The 24106-nt window shown below is 38.4% G+C and overlaps 2 protein-coding genes across 17 annotated transcripts; one reads left to right on the plus strand and one right to left on the minus strand.

The window, feature by feature from the left end:
• Positions 1-674: 674 nt before the first annotated feature.
• Positions 675-14140, minus strand: LOC139147591 (nuclear factor of activated T-cells 5-like). Of its 16 annotated transcripts, none has more exons than XM_070718735.1 (13): positions 12669-14140; positions 11957-11995; positions 11736-11822; positions 9836-10409; positions 9202-9397; positions 8897-9087; positions 8356-8531; positions 7904-8091; positions 7542-7695; positions 4800-4877; positions 4177-4437; positions 3540-3717; positions 675-2490 (listed from the first exon to the last, which is right to left on the minus strand). In XM_070718735.1, the coding sequence occupies exons 1-12, from the start codon at positions 12751-12753 to the stop codon at positions 3554-3556; spliced, it is 2193 nt and encodes a 730-aa protein (XP_070574836.1). In that variant the 5' UTR covers positions 12754-14140; the 3' UTR covers positions 675-2490; positions 3540-3553. The 16 variants fall into 16 exon arrangements, with proteins under 16 accessions (XP_070574836.1, XP_070574835.1, XP_070574833.1 ...); XM_070718734.1 differs by having other exon boundaries at positions 4177-4440; XM_070718732.1 differs by having other exon boundaries at positions 9202-9400.
• Positions 14115-23921, plus strand: LOC139147594 (peroxisomal coenzyme A diphosphatase NUDT7-like). The gene is made up of 2 exons (XM_070718741.1): positions 14115-14262; positions 22172-23921. Exons 1-2 carry the CDS (start codon positions 14258-14260, stop codon positions 22905-22907), a joined length of 741 nt encoding a protein of 246 aa, XP_070574842.1. The 5' UTR covers positions 14115-14257; the 3' UTR covers positions 22908-23921.
• Positions 23922-24106: the final 185 nt, after the last annotated feature.

Raw genomic sequence — 24106 nt, forward strand, 5'->3', positions numbered from 1 at the left:
CTATATTGGACTATACAGGCAACCCATCTTGTCTTATCATTTTGCGGATATGGGAGTGAAGCTATGCAGATTCACAATATCCATTCTAAGGCATCATCCTTTTGTTCTGGTAAATGGGCTGAAAGGGCATATTCAGGGCTACATTGCACAATGTGGGGCTGGGCATATTCAGGGCTACATTACACAATGTGGGGTTGTCAAAGTGTATGCTTAGTCAGCACCTGATCCCCCTTAGTCAGCACCTGATCCCCCTGCAGTTCACTATTCTTGATCATTCCCATCAGATGAAAGATGTACCAGCAAAACAAAGCATGAAACAAAATGTTGCAGAATCTTTGGTTATGGGTAGGGTAGGTTCACGCTTCTGTGAGGTCCTTTTTTGTTGAAAATTAACCACTCAACATGTCCATTAATATGCCATATGCATATGCATATAGGGGGTTGCCATTCTTCCCTCAGCTACCACCAACAGACAAAGACTTTTACAGTGGAGCAAGTCTTCATCACCAATGTATCAACTCTTTCCTAAACAGACTATTCTTGAAAGACTATACTTCCATACTAAAATTGTGTGGAATATACTTTTGTGTTGAGGGTATATGCCGCTTAAACTGTTCACCAGACTAGCACTCTGGGAACTTCAAATGGGTAAATCAACATACGCAAACTAATAGTTCAATTCAGTTATTTCCTTTATTTCAAATATAACAAGAAAAGACAATCTTGGACCGTACGAAGTCGCTCAGCCAACAGAGGCTGTCACTACGAAGACAACAGACTTGTAGTCAAACCAAATGATCTTGTGTGGAAATTAGGACAGGGGTACACAAGTTTAACATAGATGGTACTTGTTGCATCTCTGAAATGCTTGGCAGCCTTAATACATGCTCACTAAAAAGCTTAATGTTGGCCACCTACATTTTGACAAATATCTAAATAAATATTCACCACCTCAAAAACTCACTAACATAACTAGGCAACTGTGAGTACATGGTATAACTACGTAGGAGATAAATTAACGACATGCCAAATGTTACAGTGCATACCTGTCCAAAGTTCAGCCTCTGTTGGCGAGGCTACACTTCAAATTTTTTAAACTCTTTTCTTAACTTTCACCATATTTATATTTCTTTACAAGCTGCATCAACTGTACACAAGCACAATGTGGGAAGATTTTACAGCTTTTCACATGGCCAAAAAAGGAGGCCAGCAGATTCAGTTATTGGTAGGTTAATTGACCCAAGGATGTAAAACAAAGACCAAACTTGGCCTTGAAACATACCACAAGAAAGATGGCAATCTGTGGAAGTTGGGAGTTTTTCACCTGGGTTAACGCCTTCAACCTTTGGCAATACAACAGCTATGCCCACAATTAAGAGCTTGTGTTCACAATAAATTTTACATAAAACTTATAAACTTTCAATGTGAAAGTTGACCCTACTGTCATTGAATTTACATGACGTAGCACCTTAACTGCCCTGGGTCTTGGATGGCTGCTTATTGAGAAAATTATATTACTAAATGTAGAGTTACATTTCAGAACCTCTAAAAATGTTTGCGAGACCATGAAAATGCTGGCAATGTTTCCTTTTAATTTAACAGACCCATAACCTGATGGGCTAACTCTTAGAAAATGTGGGGTGATCAGATTTAAGTAGTCCCTCATTGTAGTACTGGGCATCATATTTTTCTTTGCTTTTGGACCTTTTTCAAGATGAACCAAAATAAACAATTATTTGGCCTTAGGGCAGTGTATTCCTTATGAACAATTGGTCAGGAGAGTGGAAAATTCCAGTTGCAACAGACAATAGTCTGCTATGCGCCAGCATATCATGTGTTCCATAAACAAAGTAACTATTTCTTGGGAAAATGTACAAAACACTGACAAAAAACAAATAAGAAACCAGCTCCTTTGTACAAAAGTTAAAATATATAGTTTTCCTGTAAATCTTTAAACCATGTTTTTCATTCCATTTCTGGGTAGAAAATGTGGTATAAACTCTTGGTAAATAACTTTTCTTTCACAAAATTACATAAGCCTTGGAGTTGGTCCAAACTTTGAATGACATTTTGTCAAAGTGCATCAAAACTGGGTCTTTTGAATTCATCAAATATAGATGTTTACAACATCACTCTGCAGTTTGCGTTGTTTACAAAGATCAATCTGATTGTACAAAGAAATGAATTGTACATCACAATTTCAAAGTTGGAAAAAATTTCATGTTCCGTTTTCAACAGTCTGGAGCAAGTCCAAACTTTTTTTTTGGTTGTCGAAACTTTTGATGTTTGAGTAGACATCTTTGAAGGAATTGATACGTGTGCACGTTTTTTTTGTGCTTCAGAAAAAATGTCAACAAGACATACAAAAATAAATACTACTATGTACAATATATATACAGGATTCTGGGTAGACAGCTTCCATTGGCTGGAATCTTCACACCATTGGTTATTGCCACAGGAGTGGCCTGTCAAGCTGCTGTCCCAGTGAAGCTGAGGAAACAAGGGAGACAAAAAAGCGTACAAGTTAGTATGGTTGGACGCAACACATATCACATACTGATATGACAAATCCATCCAAGTGCATCTCCAAACTGTAACATGACTTCCACCGTTAAAAACCGCAGTTTTTGCAGCTGTTTGGTTACGCATAAGGAAAATGAGTTTGTTCCCACTTTTCATTTGATTTCAGTTTCACAACAGTAAATTAATCACAAAACTCCGGGAGGAATATTCGTACTACTGTGAAATGGACTAGAACAAAAGGTAAAAAAAATTAACGAAAAAAGAAAAAAGCAAAAAAAAACTTGCTTGGATCTAAGACCAGTTAATCAGATACTCCTTTGGGAGGACAAAAGCATAACCAATGCTGCAAAAACTGCTTGTCAAAATTTTTTATACAGTAAAACCTGTCCACTTGCACTACCAGAGACCATTCAGCTTTGACAGGGTTTGAGAGTTGAAATGCAGAATTGCCTTTACAACAATCACATAGTATTATGGTCCTTGGTGAATATATGTGGAGAGATTTCACTATATAAATACATATGTTGCTTTCAGTAATCCGGAGGTCACGCTCCAGTTTTCTCAACCCCCTCAATCCTGACTATAAGCTAAATCTGACAGAGAGTGGCTACTCCAGAACAGTGATGGCGAGAAGTCACACACTGCCAGCTGTTTACGGCAACCTGGTTCCATGTTTCATGAATGCCCATTTATCTGCTGAGCATGTCAGTTGCTGCAAGAGGAAGAGATTTTGTTTTCATTAGAGTTACACCAGTGATTTCTCTGGCTATGGCGCCCTTCTCACCAGCACTTGAATGCAGTTGTTCAAGCACCCAATCAAAAACAATCACTTGAATTTTTTTTTTTTTTTTCAGCGAGCAAAATAACACCACCCAATTTGCAAAATTATACCATTAATTTGAATTCATTTATCCCAAACGAGCAGCCACTAATCTGTCATGTCAAGGGGGGGTTTGGGTTTTCCCTGCTTCTCTGATTCACTGAAAGGAAAATGTTTCTGCTAGTTATACAAGTACCATCTGCTTCAGTTTCACGACTGTTGAGCCACATCAGAAGCTACTTGCTGTAAAGTATCAAGTATAGCATCAAGATCGTAATCAACACCAGGGACTCCTTGAAGGATGAGCTGTTCTAATGCTGCCTCATTATCTGCTTCATTTATCTCCGCAGAAGCTGTATTTTCAGTTTCAACACCTGTGTCAATGTAAAGTTGGGAACGCAAACTGTTAAAAGCATGTTTATGACTACACATACACACGCAGACATGGAATGCCATTTATTTCATGTTGTTTCCAGGTGACTGGAACACCACATTTCGACATGGTTCCAGGTGATTTCTCTGCCATGTTCGCCTCGCCAGCTTTGTGACCCTAGATATGTTGGGAAAACATGCACAGAATGACCAGGTCTACAGTGCTGGTTGTGTACAACTGTAAATCTATATTTTACTAGATTTTTGAAAAATACCATATGCAACCATGTATTTTCACCCATTTTTTTCACTGTGGATGTCTGGCTAGAGGAACCTAGCCTTACCAAAAGAGGCTGATGCACTTTTCTCTCAAATGGCAAGATAACCACTTGTTCTGGTGGCTCTTTCCAAATATGCTGGAAGGCAAAGTGTATCTTGCTCAAATCACATTGGATGCCTACCTATGTAACTCTGTTGCTGTTTTAATAGCGCTTGCTGCTGCTGTTGTTTCTGCTGTACTTTGTGATGGTTGATAACTGACAGGACTCGCTGGGCAAGGACGTTGCTGTTGTTGGCTTTATTCGTTTGACCAGTTGCGAGAAGTGCTACCAGTTTAAGCTGCTCGGCGAAACTAGACTGACTGGCGGAGGTCTCCTGGGTTGTTTGTGTGGCTACTGCCTCAAGACTGGCTATCTGTTCACGTATAATGGATATGCTCTCTGCTGCTGAGGAAATGCAAAGACATGAGTCAGTTACCCCAACAAACAGGTTTAAAATGTACAGATATTTCATGAACAACAAAATTACATAGCGGAAAGACAACATTTGACATTAAAGAAGTAACGTGAAAATGTGAACAGAACATTTATAAATCATACAACTTGTTATTCAATGAACAGCAGACAAGGGTAAAAAAGCCAACAAAATTCAACACTTCATAATGTAAATGTGAAAATAAACATGAAAGTCATCACATAGCACCTAAAATATGAATCTAAAAAGGCAAAAGACAAGTGGTCAGAGACAAGATAAAAACCTAAACCTACAGCAAACTTAAAAGAGCAAATGTTTGAAATGAACAAACCTTTCGTTGTGCTTGATGTTCCTGATAGACGACATGCCGAAGCTTCTGTTGGCTCGGCTTTCTCTTTCACAGTGGCATCTGAGGAAAGGTGGGAAAGAATCGTCAGAGAAGTGGCCAAGGGAAGGAGGGTGAAGCTTGTATTTGGAAGCAGACGAGTTGCTGTAAAAGAAGTCATTAACAGTGCTTTCTCACAACACTGGCAAGGTTCAGACAAGCCGTCAACCAACCCAACTATATGTATATGCCTGCCAGATGCAAAGAGCTCCACTTTTATAATTTACATACACAGTTGTCAAGATGTAATTAAAGTTTGGAAAAGGACAAACTTTTGTCATATTTTGTGACATGATTTTGTTCAAACGTCCTGAATGCCAGTAAGACATGAAGGGACAAAGTCAACAATTGGCAAAACTGTTGAATTTGTTCATCATCTAAAACCCTTGCAGAGATCAAATTTGCAGGGGTTGTATAACCAAAAGTTCAAGTGAAGCTCTTTCCAGTCTGTGCAGTTTCTGTCAGTTATTCTGGAAAAAACCTCCCCTTCTGAAAAACTCCTCTCCACACCTGACCAGAATGTCTCTTCTTATCACCAACAGCCATCGCATATGCATGTACAACAAATCACCAGTCACTCTCCACTGCCCTGTCAGCCAACTATCTAAAGCCTGAAATGTGACAAATCCTGGAATCCGGCATTCTCTCAACTCTGCCAGTGGATCCTGCAAAACTGACTGCAGTGTCCTACACTGTCAAACCAAAGTGAACAGTCAAATGTTTGTTCTTTGAAAATGACATTTTGGCCAAATTTTAACTTTTTTCCTTTCACAGTGAAAAAGCACCATTTGTGTGTAATTTTGCAGTGGTGTGTTACTCCTTTGTGTGATTGTGGGTCTTCTTCAGACATCTCATCTTAGTGATGTACAGAAAAGGATAGGTTTTTGATAGGAGTATGCATGCTTGTGTAGGTATAAATGAATGTTCGCTCTTCTTTTCCAATTAGGCAACAGCAGCGGCTGCTCTGAAACACAAATGTGTAGGTATGCATGGAAAGACAGATGCATTGCTGATATAACAGAGAAGGTACTAATAATATGCAACAATCACTTCCACACAATGTTTTTCCCTATGAATAGTGCCGAAACTTCCAAAACTGTCCATTCCAAATCATTTTGAACAAGAATGTTTCCATTCTGTCTTGTTTTTTTTTTCTATTTTATGCCATTAAATTTCATTTTTGGTTTCAGGAGCCAAATATGTGCATTATAATTGTCATATCAAGCTATGATTCCCATGCCCTGTGACAAGGATGTGGCGAGTTAATCACTGTCGGCGGTTTGGCCTGAACTTCCTACCTTATCTAGGACCTTTTAAGGAAAAAAGCTTACTGCCTGACTGACTTGCTTATTAAAAATTACAACACATATTGCACAAACATTTTATTGCCAGCAGAAACTAACAACCACAGTTGTCAACACGGGCATAGGACTTACAGCAAATATTAAGTATCAAAGTAGGTTACAAGTACCGCAACTGTGTTCTATTTTTTACCGCCTGAGAGGAGTGTTGGACAGACGTTAATGGCAAAGCCACTTAACGAGTCACCAACGTGCCGGTGACATATGCAAAATGCATCGCTTTCTTTTTATCCTGAAGGTAAAGAAGAGAAGTTTGTGGTGATCTTGAGGGGCCCGTTTCCAATGATGGCCAAGCATTTGAACTCCACAGAAACATTTCAGCAAAAATGAATCTTCTGCTTTTCAGCACCACCTTTGAAATAGTTACCAGTTGACCCACCAGCCCCCCTTCATTAACAGGCAGAAGGCAGCAATTCTTCAACTTCACACATTCACAAATGAATCATGTTTGCAAGTGCACTTCTGTAAATTAGTCAAGTCAATAATTGACAAGGTATTTTTTTTAATTTCATTTCAGTCTTATTGCAAATGGTATTTAAAATTGGCTATTAGAATCCGGAAATTTTTTTGCATCATCTTTGTCTGCCAAATTCCATGGGTCACAAGTGCACTAGCAATTTACAAAATATGGTCTTCTCCCACAAGGATGGAGGAACCTGGTCGCCAAAACACTTTAAAGAAACTGAAGAAACAATCACTGTAAACACAGAATGTTGGTGACATTCTCTTTCCCTCACCCCCAACACGTCTGTTCTTTTCTTCACGACAAGATTCCTCATTGCTCATGGGAGAAACCATAAAAATAATAGTGGAATGGTCAGCAGCAGCCTGGTATGGGTCACACATGAGATCCCCGTTTTATACCCCGCTTTGGCAACCCCGTGAGAAACAGAAATTAAACTGGAGTGTGTTGGGAGTATGGATCTTCAAAGAATTAATGATGCATTCAAGTAGACTTTTTTGTGGTCCCAAAACACTCCTTTTATATTCATCCCAACCAAACTGAGGAAATGTCCCATTTGAGATGGCTAGCAGAGATATTGGTTAGGTATTTGTCATGCAAGCAATTGTTTTTTTCTCCGGAAACTAAGGTTCAAGGCAAAAGAATGGAAAAAGCAACAGATGAAGAAAAACAAATAAAACAAAAAAAAGGCAAAGCCACCCCCGTTAGTGATGAAACTCCACTTAGAACTTGCCTATGAAAAGCATAATGATGAAAATGATGAAACAGGAGAAAATAAAAGTAAAGAGTGTGCATTGGGACATTTCCTTTTATGACCAAAAGCTTACACAGAACTGAAACGTGTGTTCTGGACATTGAACATACCTCCAGCAGGAACTTTAACAGGAGCTTTCGGAATATACGTAAATGATTGCGGATCACTTTCACGACCATTACCAGTGCTAATGACAATGGACACCTGAACAGGTTCGGTAACGTCCTTGCGTTTATAGGCTGGTATTTTACAAACCAAATGGCTCTGAAAAGGCAGCATGAAACAGTTCATGGTCAGATCAAGTTAAATTCAAGCGCAAACAATCTCGAACAAGCATGTTCTATTTGTGAACCTCACCAGAATGACAAATACAGTCTCAATCTTAACAAATACAATATTGTGAAAAGACAGGCAGAGGAATGCTGTAAACGGGTTATCAAATGCACACTAAAATTCATAGGATTGAACAAACCTGTTGGAAATGATCTCTGTCAATTTGGGCCTTCTCTTCCCATACCACTTTCTCACCAGAAAATTGTTGAAACTTCACAACTGTTCCCCTGACAAAGTTTTTACCAAGTATGAACAGTTCCTCACCACCTTCAACTGAACAGGATGTCAAACTTTTCTTGGATATTTCTGGCAGGCCAGTAGGTTGAGCTGCAGTGAAAGAAATGGAGGCAACATATAGGTAATTTCAATGTGGGAATATGTGGAAGACTGCAAAAATACTGTAATGCATGTACTTTTTTCTCCCATGATCAACAGTATGCAAGTGTTCGTGCTCAAAATGAATCAGTCATACATACAAAGTTTATTACATGAAGCAGTAACTTTATGTTGTTCACTTTAATGTAGCACTCAGTATGACAATATTAAGCTACAATTCTTGGAAAAACTTTGCTGAAGAAAACTGTCACTTACTGCAAGAGATTGGGGTTGATGCAACTTGAAGAGTTCGGTAAGTACCATCTGGTTTTGGGAGGTTTACTCTGAAAACCAGCCTAGCTCTGGTACTCCTTTTCTTTGATCTCGGCAGTTCAACTCCTTTGTGCTCCACATCAGCATTTCTAAGCTTCATGATCCCAACACAGTCAACACTAGAAACACAAAAATGATTATAAACCTACGTTAAAAGAGACAACATAAAACTAGTAAAGTATATTGTATTCTTTCGTTAAAAAGAACACTATGATGTAAAAAATTTGATTGGCAATGCACAGGACATATAAAGCTGATCAAGTGTCAATTTCATGTAAAAGAATTGGATACCTGATAAAGCTTATTTTATCCATCGTACGAAACCTTAAGAAAACACATTTGTCATGTGAGATTCAAGGACTTGTGCTAGATCCAATGTAGCATTTTCTGGCAATGAAAACTAAGCAAAATGCAGGATTTCTTCATGGGTGAAATCAGCAGAGGTACCATCATGTAAGCTAGTCGGTAACGTCTTTGTACTCACGTAGCGAGTGGGTCTTCTGAAGGATCAATCTGGATTTCTATCACTGATGTACCGTCGATGGTCTTTTCCTCACTTGGTGTATTATTCCTACCAGATACTTTACTGGCCTGGTAGAATCCATGCGGCTTTACTTTGCCTGTATCATTACCAACAAACACCTGCAAGCGGTACTTTTTATTGTAGCCGGTGAGCTGCAAGTACAAGAGACGGGACATTGATTTTGTTGACGAAATAGACAATTTGTAAAAACTTTGTAAAATAAAAATTGTCTTTCATTTTTGTAATGGATTACGAGTTCAATTTACCTTAACAGTTGGAAAACCATTTTGTGATTCATCCTTCACACATCCTCTGCTACCTTCAGTTTGATAGCGAGCCCTGTGGTGACTTTCTGGCTGTACAACAATTTTTAGCTCCATACCACTTTCCTTGGTTGGATACACTGCATTTAGGCTTGGTTCCTTCATTGGAGCTGCGGGTGGGCTCACATCCATTTCTTGGCTGCTGCGGTTCAGGGAAGAAAATAACATGTCCCAAAAATCAGACTCCATACCCTTACCGTCACTCATGTCTGTTTCTAGACTTGGCCAGCACGAGGACCTTGATTCATGACTGCTTTGATTATCTGGATTCATTACATTCTTGTCGGCCGTATGACCAGGTGTTCTACTGCTTTTGCATGCCTGATAAATTGATGTCGGATCCAGTTCATTACCAACAATACTGTAGAGATGGATTATAAAATGTCAGATACACAATTCTACTTTCCTTGTGCTTTCCTGTCAACAGCACTGTTTCTTCCCTACTCTCATCTTGGTACAAATGAAAATTTGTACAAGGTTTTGACAAGGTTTTGTGAAGAGGACACAGTGGAATGATTTGAACATATACAGATTAACTTTAATGAGAACTTAAACAGCACCTTAATATCCCATTTACCTGGCTTCACTTTCTGCTTTCTCTGAGAAGTTAAAGTCCTTTGGCGAGGCTACCGCTCCATCTGCGTCAAACACAGACCCGGAATCTTCTGATGAAACAGGACTTGAAGGAGATTGGTCCTCTGAACTCTTCCTGGATTTCCTGGGCTGCTCCAATTCCATGATATCAGACATAGATGCCAGGGAGTCCTCATTCAGGCTCATCAGTTCTTGTAGTGACTGCATGCTATTTTCATCAATGGGTTTCAATGGGGATGGGACAAAGTAACCATCTGAGTGGTCCATGAGGGGAGAACTTGGAGCTGGTGACGTCACTGCAGAACTGGCTGTTGACGATCCAATATCAGACAGCTCTGGAAATTGGAACAATCCAATTGGTGCCTCACTTACATTGGGCAAGAGGGGAAATGGACTTACCACCTCATTACTTACCCCTAAGCCTTTGCTTTGGGTCATGTCAATGCTGTCTAAAGCCCCTAAGCCATGTTGATTATTCTCAAAGGCTGGGAAAGTTGTGGTGGTAGTAGTAGACGATAAATATGACGGCTGGTCAAGGTTGGCCTCAAGACTTCGATCTATAGAATCACACACATGAATGAAATAATGAATTAATGGGAAGCCCTTTACTAGGTCCCTATGCTAGCCCCGTCCACACCAACAGCTTGCAACGACTTTCAAGGTCACCTGCGCCTGTGAAATAACAGCTGCACCAGCTCAATGATACTGTAATAAGTTGCTGCAATGTACAATGAACATTTTTCCTTTAAAGTTTTGTGAAATTGGTAAATGCTTTTTGTAGATTTTCTGCATGTCCAGTTAAGTCATGAGCTATTTCCTGCAACACTCGAGACTCATACCATTCACCACTAACAAACGCACAAGCACTTCAGAGATTTAGCTAAGTGTTCATTCAGTAAATTTCTGGAAGACTGTCCAGGCAAAGAGGCATTATCTGCTGTGGTTCATCATGTTAGGAATCTTCCTGAAATTTCCGAGAACGACTCTTACCACTGAAATCCCTTGAATCTTAACGCCAACTTAGGTTATGACATAAGCAAACCAACCTATTCTCCCTTCTCAAGTAGTCAAGAGATGGAAGTACATCTCCCTCAAGATTTCTCATCGAAGACACAAACTGGTAATTGTGACACTCACTGAACTGCTTCAACTTGGGTGTTGGGGGAAAACTTGTTCATTAATAACAGGGGATCAAACAACATACAATATATCTGGATACATCACATGCCTGAAGGCCACTTTCTCAGTTTCTTCCTCTTGGAATGAACATGCATTTTCAGTTTCATGAAAAATGCATATTTATTCAGTATAAAATTTTCTTCCAGGTTCCATTTACTTTAGTGTGTCCTTAGCGCTGCTCCAAATTTCCAATTTTGCTTTATTTAATTTTAATTTTATATTTTTTTGCTTCCAAAAGCCAAAAACGAAAGATAGAAATAGAAAAAGGAACATGAAAAGCTGCCATGACCAATGGGTAGTGAACCTGACTCTGACCTGAACTACAGCAATAATGCTCAATCGTACCAACTATTACACAAAACCACTGTTTCAATAAATACTGCAGATTTAAAATTAATATTATCTTACAATATCTTTGTACCACTTCACAGAACAAAAGGCTTTATATTAGAATTATTGTGGTAATTGAACATTTTTGCTTTAATTCAGGTTAGACCGCACTAAGATAATTGAAACTTCAAAAGTGTGTAATTACTTGTATATCTTCGGAACTAAACTTTTTTCATTTAATGAATTTCATTTAAATTCTTGGGAAGTTGCAGTACTACTTTGAATTCTTCTAGCACAGCCCAATGGTCATGTACGCTAAAGACACATAACAATATTTAGAAGTTTAAAAATTCACATAACACAAGAAAGCATACCATGATTATTCAATGCCTGCTCAATTTTTATCTGGCTCTTATTTTCAGAGAGTCCAAGCTCTTTTGATGACAAAGTGTCCACAGAATCTGTAAAAGAGAGAGAAAATAACCACTGTAAGTATACCATGAAATAACACTATACGGTCACATCAGTAATTCAAAAGCACAATGAAATGAAAATTAAATTTAAATATTTTTCACTTGGATAATGTGACACTTACACAAAAGCTGGTCCCCACTTTGAAGGTTGCAGCGTATATCTGAAAAATAGAACACGCAAAGCACATCTTTAATATTTATGAGAAGTGAACAAGCCCAAGCATGTGACTTCGATCAGTTGTTAGGACAACCTTTCATATGCAAATAAGCCGCTCTGGGGGCCGGCCCGCCACATCCATGACATCAAGGGATAAATTACAAGCAGATAAGCATGCGCGTCACCGGTTCCTGGAACACGTCATCAGTGGCCGCCTAGGCAACTTGGAACGTTGCCAGGTCCTGTCCCCAATTTGTCCCCGGCCCTGTAGGGCTTCTTCGCTCACACACCCGCTGTCATAATTAAAAACAATGCTGCATGTGATTGGGAATATTAAGTAGGGTTGATGGCAAATATCACCAGGACAGAAATTTTAGCGGGCAAAAAGCGGGAATTGACAATATTTCTAGCGGAACATTATCATAATGCTGCAAATGAGTACACGACAACTTAGGGCTAGGTAGAGCAAGTAAAAATAGATTTTAGAATGGAATGCATGTTTCCTTCGACACAACACAATGTAATTGACTGTACATAACAAATATATCCTCACTCTACGGAAAAATACAAGTATAGAATGTGCATTGTAAAATATCGAAGGCTGCTAATTTTAAACGCGAAAACGGCAATGTGATTCGCGCATCACGTGGCAAACGCCTGAACAAAGGCAGACATACCTAATGGGTAGAGACTGTCTGGCGAATTCAGGTCTTCGTAGCTGACGCTTTCAGGTCCAAACGATTCTTTGCATTCAGACTTCATGTTTTACCGATCAATTACCGTAGTTTACCCCTGTTTCAAAAGAATCTATGACAAAATATGAAAAATATTTGAAGATTTTACCGGAACTTCAGGCACAGAAACACAGTCTTCAACGGTCGGCGCCAAACTGAGAGCTTATAGGCTTGCCAACGAAAGAAGATGGGAGGTTCTCTCTACGTCATAATAATACTTGCGTGTGATTGGACAAGAAAAGGTCAGGCCCCTCAGAACAGAATATGCATAATTTTGCTCGGACACACGTGACACGTTTCTCATGTGGACACAGAGAGCGAACCCATAGCACATGCGCGCTCAATACATGCTGTATGCACGATATGCATATATGCAGTGCATGCAAACCATGGAATAAATTAGCACTCGACTATCCTCGGAAAAGATTCGAGACATAGTCTCGACCGATGCATTGACCTCTGCCTGCCTAGTGTCTGATGTCGACGTCGCGTGCTGGCCATCGAGCGAGACCCAAACAATGTCATCTTCCGATTCACGTTTACTCCTCTAGCCTGTGACATATTCGTGCGATTCGACTTGACTTTCGCAAGATTACTTTGGCTTGCTGAGCCTCACAATTTCTTTATTTGAAATATCAAAATAACGATATTTTGTGAAGGTAGGTTATCCAAACCAGTTTGCCAGTCTAAACCTCCATGCCTAGACTAGAGAGGTGGGCTCATTCTTGAGACCTACGGGTTCCCGCGACAGATATTGTGCTCTTGTTGTACAACGGAGTCGTGATCATCTTGAGTAGCGGACGGTGACACGTAGGAACAATCTGGTGGATCGTTGTGGCGTTGTATGTCTTTCATAACACACCACATCCCCTCGAGTCCGACGGTCTATGATCACCAGTGCACACACCCACTCCAGAGATTACACAACTTGAGCCTCTCTACTTCATAGCTCTTGCTCAGACCATTGACATCAATATACATACACCCATATGATCATTATAACGTCCAGGATCTACCTACTGAAAGTTCTGAAATTTTGCGTTTTTGACCCCAAGGTATGTTGTCTGTGCACATGGCTTCTGCTCTTTGAATGGACTTGGAACTTTTGCAACTTCCCGATGCTAATAATATATACACTGTCTGGCATACCTGTACCTAACCTGTACCAAGAGCTACGAGATAACAATGCCATACAAGTACACCTTCAGACTTCGGTGTCAAAGTAGCAAATGATAATATGGTTTACTCCAGACAAACCATGATGACAATGACACTGCCTGGTACTAACTTCTAATGCCACATAAAACATTCCCAGGAGATATTCCAAAATGAAACGTTTGACTAATTTCCAATTTATTTCTGCTTTGATTTTCATTTAGTTTTCTACTCCCAAACTCTTGTTGAAATGCCGGTATTCAGCTTTTCAACAAAGCCTTGAATGCAATTTCCAATTTGTTGTTGTTGACAACTGAACTTTTGTCTGGACTGGACAGTGTGAAGAGCTCATTCATCAATACTGCACATTATACAGAATGAGGTGTGTACTTTGTGTCTAAACATACTTATGGTATTGGAGAAGGAAAATGAAAATGTACCAGTCTTCTTGAACAAAAATATTTAAAATTTTATCAAAAGTTGTGAAAATTTATCCCTTTAGTACATAAAGCGATGATGAACCATGAATCCTTGCTACATTCTATGCATACAATTGAACCAATATACAAGAGACTCCTATATATAGTGATGGTCTACACAGTCAAAGTCTACCAATGTTATGTGCGGCAATGTAGGAGGGAGGGATGTCAGTGGTAGTGTACCAAGTTTTGTTCATCATACACAAATCCCATGTCTGCACTGAAAGGAATTGATTTAACATAAATTACAGCTGTACTGTCACTTCATGTGTTGCCCTGTGAGCTACATGCGAAATCTATACTATGGCTATGAATCTAACACTGACAGAGCCAAAGAGTAGCATCATCTCTGAGATCAAAACCGCACAACAAAGTACATGTAAGAAATCCATTTAGAAGCTGAGGAGCTCCCACACAAGAAATGTAACAAACTAGGCCGATTGTTTTAGTTCATACAACAAAGATGCCAGTTAACCAACATATTTTGGAGACCAGAGTGTAGTCATAGAGAAAGGGAGAGTCATTTTACACCTAATCATAGATCTTTTAAACTTAAATTTTCTCAGAAATTTTTCTAAAGAATAGTCAAAGTTAAACCCCCGCAAAATGTAAATTGCCCAGTAATTTCCTCGTGAATGTGAGGTGATGTAGTTACAGATCCCCTTTTTTACGTTCATTTTGCTGATGTTTATAAATAAACAAGGAAGTAGGTCATCTGATAGCAAGGACATGAGCAGAATACTCTAAATAGACTGTCAACCATTCCTCGTCTATACTCTAAGTAGTAAATGGAATACTGCATGTAGATCTTTGGCAGATGTGTAAATATGGACCAAATTCCCCACAGTATGGTAAGGACCATGGAATACTGGGCCTGTTCTAAAGTGTTGAACAATTTAACACAACCCTGTATGTCTGCATTTCTTCACTTTTGTGTGCACTGCAGTATGCCTGTGCTTAGTCCAGTGAAGAAACCTTGTTGGATGCATGCAGATTGCTAGACAGACGTGGCTATGCAGATAGAAAATGGTACTATCTGTTTAAGATCCAATCTTCTTGTGGTCTGTGCTTGATGTGTTGAATTGTAAGACTATCATTGAGAAATTACTAGTATACTCTGGCTGCTGTGCACTACACATGGTTGGAAGCTGCTATATGTAGCTGCAAAAACGTGACATTCACGGAATGTGTGTTAGCAAGAAAACTACTTTATCCCTGTGAAAATCACCCTAAGACCAGCAGTGAATATACCATCTGGAGGATGTGACCTTGTTTCTCTGGTGTTGCCACATATTCTCAACCAGATATAGTGTGCTAGTTAATTAGTTAATTAGGTAAAAGATATATGCTGATATTGTTTTTTCAAGGACAACAAAACAGTTATCTCACAGTAATATAGTCTATTCCCCTTAAGCTTGGCATTGAAGTAGGATCTCATTTTATTCTACTGCCTGTTGGTGGTTGCTACTTTTAGAAGTTGGCACGTACACGATGTGTAGGATTATTACTGTCATCAGAATGATACTGTGACATCACAGTTATTTTCAACTTCTGCTTCCTTCTGCCTAATTTTATCTGGTAAGAAGTATATTTTTAGAATTGCACTGATGGGGCAGTTTTAGGTTTGTTATGAGATACAGAATTTTATACCTGATATTGACTGCAGCTCAAAGAAATGTTGACATGTGTCATCTTTCTGGCGTGTTCTGTACTTTGTGGCAGGGATCTGTACTACTTGATCCCCTACTGGCATGGTAACGTTTGGAGTGAAAAACTACCAATTTTCTGCAACTCTTGTATGTGTAATTTCTGAAATTGTCCCGACAGGAATTTATGACAAACAGAACTCTGATGTCTTTGGAAACATCCTCAATTCCTGTGAATTTCATAATCTTCAGTGAGTGCTACGCTGATACTCCAACCAGTGAAAAAAATCAATTCTTGTACGGCTATTCTATTGCATAACCTGGCCCATCAATGACTGTCTGTGGCATACAATACATTGTTATGAAAGTATTTCCTTGTAGCTTGCGTCATGGAAAACTTTGGCAGGTGGATTACCCATTTCATTTGCATTGAGCGTCAAGTAAAAACTTGCGTACTGAAACTACGAAACATTGCTTTTTTTCAGTCAGAGACTGTCATGCGACATTTATTTACTGTGCCGGGTACACAAGTGATGGAAACCTGGAATTCATGATTGTAGATTTGAAAACATTCTGTAGTCATCAGTTTGAAATTTTGATGAATATACAGCAATTTTTTTACAGGCCTTAGATTTTTTATATCTCACATATTAAGTACTTAATATACTTTTAAAATATTAAGAAAGTTTTTTCTATGTAAGAAGGATATTTCTATTTGACGGCCAGCTGAACAAAATCAGTACAGTTTCTTTGATCACAAAGGACACTTTTTTAGCAATATGATCAGCCCTGTAGTTGTGTTATATTTTGTTTGTGTCCAGGTTATACCACAACAGGAATACTGAAGCTGAGGATGTGGTCCATGCGTTGGTTTCACTTCCTTTTTCGAAGTATGACAGGTCATGTTTATCTTTTGTCGCCGATTACATCCTTTTACGTGTATATTAGCCGGATCACCCTGGGGTCATTCACTTTAAAAACAGGACCAGGGTAAATGTGAAGGAGTGATCACATAGCTCAAAGGAACAGTGGACTTTGAAGGAAGCCACCGCCAAATGTCATTGACTGAAGGTGTCAATTCCAGAGTTTCCCCATGAACCAAGCCTAACCTCATCCTTGATTTGACCCCCACGGGATAGTAATTTGACAATATGTACCCACAGGGTGGTTTGTATATGCTCCTGAATCGAGATTATATCACCTAACCCAAGATAATTTTACAGATAACATGCATTGGTTCTGGGATGACTTGAAGTTTTAAGAAATTCCCTACTGAACCCACAGAAGTATTTTGATCTGTTCACCCCCAATTCCCTGTGAACAAGTCCAGGATCACCATTGATTAGACAGTGGGTATGGGCCAAGCCATGTCGGTGAAAGGGTTAATAGAACCAGCTCATTGTGAAGCTGCTGCGTCCACGTTCATTAAGCCTGCCATTCTAGTGATTTACATGTCATTATTGGCATAGCCTGGATGTAATTTTGTCCCTTGCAGTAGGAAAATAATTGCAGCCTCAGCAGTTGAAGTCTCAGTGGAATCCCCTTTGTATGACAAACCATTGAAATTTCACTCTTGTGATCACAGTAATGTGTAAAAATATTCTTTTTTCAGAGTTATTCAATGACAGTCTAGCTAGACAAGAAAAAGGGATGCATTATCCCATTCTAATGAAGCAGAATTCCTTTAGTTTGGATAAAATTTTTTGTCTTACCTTGCAAAGTATGTGTAATGAAAGGAATGTTATAACCCGGAATTAAATATTCATTCCCGATGATGAAAGTCCTTTTTTCCTGGAAAAAAATTCTTCCTCCAAGTTTCTGATTTTGAGGAACTTGCTCCCCTGTCACTTTCAACACACGTATTATGCAAATGTCAAGCAGGCATGCCTACGAGAAAACATTTTGTATATCATCATGTGATTCCAAGTAGCCAATGAGCTGTCTGATATATTTAGCCCTAACATGGCACGCCGACTGCTGCATTCCCATCAACTGCTGACAAGCGCATAGATTGCTCTTTGTACAATTCAGGGTCAAACAGAGGTTACCACATGTCTGGTCCCTCAGACAGAACACAATTCAATATATGAGGTCAACAGGAGGGTTCCTTTGTTCCAATTCTACTCAGTCATAAGAAGTTGAAAAATGCATTATTTTTTAGGCTGCCTGACATTGCCATTCCGTATTATACCTTTGTGAGAATATATATTACCGGCAAATGCTCCTTTCTTCAATGTGAATCTCATTTTCATCCCTGCAATCTAAAGCCATTGCTTCCCCACAGGGCAAATATGCTGTCTGCCAACTATGTCTTTTTTTGTACTACAAATATAACACTAGTGCTGTGCTTGGAAAGTTGTCAAGCATCTACCAATCTAAATTGATTGAGATATTGATGGTATTTATGCTATTCATGTCATTAAGTTGAAGGACCAGCAGCTGTAACTTTTTTCACTATTTTTGTCTTGTGCTCTAATTGCAAATTCTCTTTCCTCTCCCCAAAGCATGTTGAAAAACCAACTATTTTTACCTCCCATTTGCCATACATATATGGCAATGGGGAGGTTATATGGTTGAAAAAAGTCTGTATGTGAGATGTCTGTCTGTATGTATGTATGTATGTATGTATGTATGTATGTATGGATGTCTGTCCGTCCAACGCAAAAACTCAAAACCGCTGCACGTATTGAGCTGATTTTTTGTGTAGTGATGCCATACATGATGTAGATGTGCCGTTGTTAAAATGAACTTTTTAGTCCCATAGATATGCTAATGAGGTAGAAAAAAAAGCGAAAATGGTCAAAAATCAATAACTCAGGAACTACTCATCTGATCATTGTCATATTTGGTTTTAGGTACCTTGGGCCCAACTCATTTAAATATATAGATTTGATGTCAATATTTGATGCTTTCTATTTTTAATGAATTTTTCTTTCTTTTTTTGCCAGTTTAGTAAAAATCTTTTCCTCTTAAACCAATGGTTGGATCGCTTTAAAATTTGGTGTGCAGGTACCTTGTGAAAACTCAAAATAGAATTCATCAAAATTATGGCACAATTAGCATATTTGTATTTTTGGGCAATTTTTGCCATTTTTGGTTAAAAAAATCTTCTTTGAAACTGTGTATGCCATTACTTTCTAATTGGGTGTGCAGGTTCCTAGGAGTGACCTGAAGATGACTCTGTGAACTCAAGCTGAAATTTGCAAATTTTGTGGTACTTTTTGTCATGCTTTCAAATTTGGTACATAGGTGAAATGTAGTAGGTCATTCATTCAAAGTCAAGTACTGCCTGTGTGAATGAGCAGATTATGATTGTGCTGTTGCAGGCTGAGGTGCTATTTATAGGAATGATGCAATGTTAGACAGTAATTGATGTTTTAACTGAATTTGACTTACATTGTATGTAACTCTTGTACTGTATAAACCCTATCAATTCACCCAGAAAAAAATAATTAATATGATTTTAAATAATTGAATTAATAAGGAAATCAACAAAGCCAAAATAATTTTAGTGTAGAATTATTAGAAAGTTCAACTTTTTTGACAGTTCATTGTGAAATGCTTACCATCTTGGAGGATTAAAACATGTAAAGGCAACTTTCCTGAATCCCAACTTTGACATATTCTGAACTGTCATATATTGTGCTCTGTATGTTATCTGAAAGAAATTGCTCATAATAGTTTGTCATGATAGGTTGGTCAAATAAATAGAGATAGCAAAAGTTCCAATTTCCATTTATGGTTGACTCTGTAAGGATAAAATAAAATTACTTTTTGAGGAAAAAAATAGAGTGATCAATTAAAAGAGTGGTCAAAGTGATAAGGGTTTTTATGGTAAAGCTGGACTGTAAGATTCCTCATGTGCTATTTATAGCAATTATGCAATCTGTGTAAACAGTGCAATGAAAGTGTTACATGATTCCTTATAATGCTTTTGATGACCTTGAACTTCTTAAGTTGCAAACATTTGTCTCTTCTGTGTGCTTTCTCTGAGTACCTACAGGCTCAACTTATTCAACAGAACTTGCTTGCAATGTTAATTTGAAAGTTAAAATGTGCTTGGTTAATAGGATGAAATACTGATAAAGATAACCAGCTGAAGACTCTTTATAACCTGACAGATATGCTGTTTTTTTATGACGTAAATGTTGATAAGCAAGTCTTGTTTACTTTAATTAGAATGTAATTAACTCTCATTTATATTATTATAAGCAGTAGTATCAAGTTGATCAAGCTAATATTGACAAGTTGGTCGGCTGTTGGAAGTTAAAAGCTGTAAAAATAAATGTATGCATGAATGCATGTCTATCTGTTTGTCTGTCTGTCTGTCTGTCCATAGACCCGTGTTTTTTGGAGGGTCTATGGTCTGCCTGTATGTATGTATGTATGTATGTATGTTAGTTATTATGTGCGGATGTATGTCTGTCAACATTAAAAACTCCTAAATCGCAGCACCTACCATCTTAGTATTTGATGGACAGGTGCATCGAGGGGTGGAGATGTGAATTTGTTGAAATAAACATGTCAAAGTCAAAAATATGCAAATGAAGGGAAAAAAGGAAAAATCCTACAAATTGCTAAAACTTTGTAACCACTGGCCAGATTTGGTTGAAACTTGGTATGCAGGCTCTTTATGGTGACTTAAGTTACATTTCTTCAAATTGTGGTGAAATTTTGAAAGTTGCATTTTTTGGCGATTTTCCCATTTTTTGTCAAAAAATCTTTTCTGAAAGCACTCATCCCATTGCCTTGAAAACTTGTATGTACCGGTATGATCCTAGGGTTGACCTTTGTCAGATTTGTTCAAATTGTGGTGAAATTTTCATATTTGTATTTAGGGGCAATTTTTCCCATTTTTTGTCAAAAAATCATTTTCTCCCAAAGTATTTGTTGGATTGCTGTAAAACATGATAGTCTTGATCCTAGGGTTGTTTTCTGTCAGACGTTTAAAAGTCATTATGAGATGGAGCATTTCATATTGCTGGGGTATAAGATTAATTTGGACTTGCAATGGAATTTTCTTAGTCAACCTGTAAGAATGCAATGTCATGTGTGTACTAGTACTTAGTATCGCTGCAAAATGGGAGGACAGTGTCATTGACACTATTTTTTAACACTTGTTGAGACAGTGCCTATAGGTGTAAAACACATTGTTATTGTTTACATTTGAAACCCCTTATCAACAATAAGGATGCAGTTTACACATGTACATGCTGAGTTGACAAGCCTAACACTGTCTATCTCAACATGCTTTGAGGAGTAGAACAAGCGCATTAAAACAACTAAAGCTGTAAGCAGCGTTGGCGGGGCCGTAGCAGTTGCCATTACTGCGAGGATCAGCTAGCGGAGAGAGGATGACATTCGAATCCAATTTGTTGCCTGTAATTGTTGTGGAGAGATGTGAAAGTAGGTCAAAGGTCATCCAAGGTCAATCTCAAGTCCTTGGAGGAAAATTTTGTGGTGTACTGTCGAATATACAAAAGACCCCAAACTACAAGCTCTTTCAGTTACTGAGATACAGGAAAGAAAGTCAATAGAGATTACATTAAATGGTTTTCGATTCTGCGTTGTCAAAAAAGTTACTTGAGAAGAAGGCTGAATTCATGTAAAAACAATAGAGGCCCAAGCCGAGTTGGCTCAGGCACATAATAACACTGAAAAAAATCATCAAATGTTACAGATACTGGCCCTTCAGATTGAAAAACTTGAACACTAAATTTTGCAATCATCAAGTAGGTCATCAAGCACTAATTGATTTGGTGAAATATCTACCGTATGTAGAAATTCAGGGAACATCTTCATCAGCAAGATAAAGTTGAGCAATTGTTACATATACATAGCTTGCTCTGTGTTGAGAAAAGATTCTATAATTTTTGATTTGTGTATTTTATTGATTTTGCCCGTTCCATCCCAAATTAGAGGGTAGCCTTTTATTGCCAATGTCTATGGTTGCATTTGACCTTGGTGAAATGAAACTTTAAAAGGAAAAGGTTTATCTTGTTTAAATCGGTTTGCATCATTTATACATAAAGCCTTCCAAATACCAACATAGTGATTTGACACCATTGCAATAGATGTACATACTTTCTGAACAGAAAAGGAAATACCATAGCATTACTGATTCAGCAACTTCTAATTTGCCTTTGGGTTTTTTTTGCTTTTTCAGAGGTCTGTTTCAAGCAGAACCATTTGAGATGTTGTCCAAGGAGCAGATTGTGACTAGATTGAAAAAATATGACAGGCCAGATATTGTCGAGGTGTATGGAGAGATACCTTGTCCCAAGGCGGCAATCTTGGTGCCGTTGTTTTTCCGAGATGCAGAACTTCGCGTACTCTTAACTGTGCGATCCCCGAAACTACGCTCTCATGGTGGGGAAGTGGCATGTCCCGGCGGAAAGAAAGACAGCACAGATGCCACGCTTCTCGATACAGCACTGAGAGAATCATGGGAAGAAATAGGTCTCCCGAGGGAGGAAGTGGAAGTAGTCGCACAAGGGGTGCCGTTTTTTACAAAAAGCAAAATTGTCGTGACTCCATTCATTGGCTTCATAGAGGACAATTTTGTGCCCATTGCCAACGAAAGTGAAGTAGATGCTGTCTTCAGTATGCCGCTCATGGAATTCTTGTCCAAAGACAACCACACCTGTCAGAAATTCGAGGGCCATGAAGGCCCTTCATACATTCACTTTTTCTCTCACACAGAAAATGGCCGTACTTACCGACCATGGGGCATAACTGCACTCACCTGTATTGTGATTGCCAATATAATTTATGGCAAAGCTCCAGAGTATCCAATGAATTATGAATACGATTCTAATGAGCCAAACAAACTAGGTCTGACGTGGTACAAAAGAATTGTATCTATGTACAATACAACACAGCTAGAAAACAGCAAGCTGTAAGGCACTAGGTTCAAATACAGTGAACAGATGATACAAATGATTAAATAGTTGAGAGTAGCTCCAAGACCAGTTTCAGTTCAAGACTTGTCGGTACTTGGCTCAAAACAACCTAGGATCAATCATTGAAATTCTTAAAGGTATACTGTCACCTGTTCCAATTTTACCAATTATCATGGAAAGAGAAAATCTAACCAATCACAGACTTTAAGCGGGTGGCCACTTTTTTTAAAAATAGTGCCCTCACATGGGCATTTTTAATATCAAGGAACGCCCCTTTGACCATATATGGGCATATTTAGATTACAGATGACTGTATACCTTTAACACCAAATATCTAACTAAGGGAAGACACAACCAGATTTTAGACTCCAAGCTGTAAATGCCATCAAATTTACCACTTTTTGGAAATTTTAATCCAGACTTACTTTTTTTTTACACCTTGAAGAAGATAAATGTCATACGTGCATAAAAGCATATATGTGAATGCAATTATTCCTCCATTCTTTCCTGATGCCTTAACTTTGTTGACTGATTTAACAACATACTGATTTTCTGTTAGTCATTGCTGGTTTGGTAATTTTGATTGCCAGTACTTCAACTGGTACTTTCAACAGCAGTGATCGTTGAAATTTCTAAAACACACAAGTTCAGGGAAAACTTCAACTGTCATGACTACAGGTCCAACAACTTGTATCATTTCAAAGTATTCACAAGTCACAGAAATTGTGGACTGGATCCATTCTCAGGAATAATGCGATAGGATAGTTTTTAGACAAGAATAGGAATGTTTGAATTCCTTGTCATTTCTGTAAAAATCAGAAATAAGGTGCAATATATATTACTATGAATAAACCTACTGTTCTGTAACTTGCATATCAGATTAAAAAATCACAGAGTACTTCCTCAGGGTATTCATTTACATATTTTAGATGTGGTGTTGGAATATGATTTTTCCCAATAGCTTGCAACCAATTTGTTTTGGCATTAAATCGTTTTTCTGTCACTGTGCAGAAATTTTTTCTATTGTTAGTCTCTTTTTTTTAACAAGATCACTTTTTTCCTCCTTCACTGGGTGACATTCCCCCCCCCCCTTCGAACAATGGTCCACCCCAATCAAATGGTTCTCTCCCTAAGATTGCTGGAACATCTGTTGTTTTATCTAACTTAACAAACTATTCACTCAAAGTTTCTGCACTCTT

The sequence above is a fragment of the Ptychodera flava genome, chromosome 13, assembly GCF_041260155.1.
Source record: "Ptychodera flava strain L36383 chromosome 13, AS_Pfla_20210202, whole genome shotgun sequence".
Taxonomy (NCBI): Eukaryota; Metazoa; Hemichordata; class Enteropneusta; family Ptychoderidae; genus Ptychodera; species Ptychodera flava.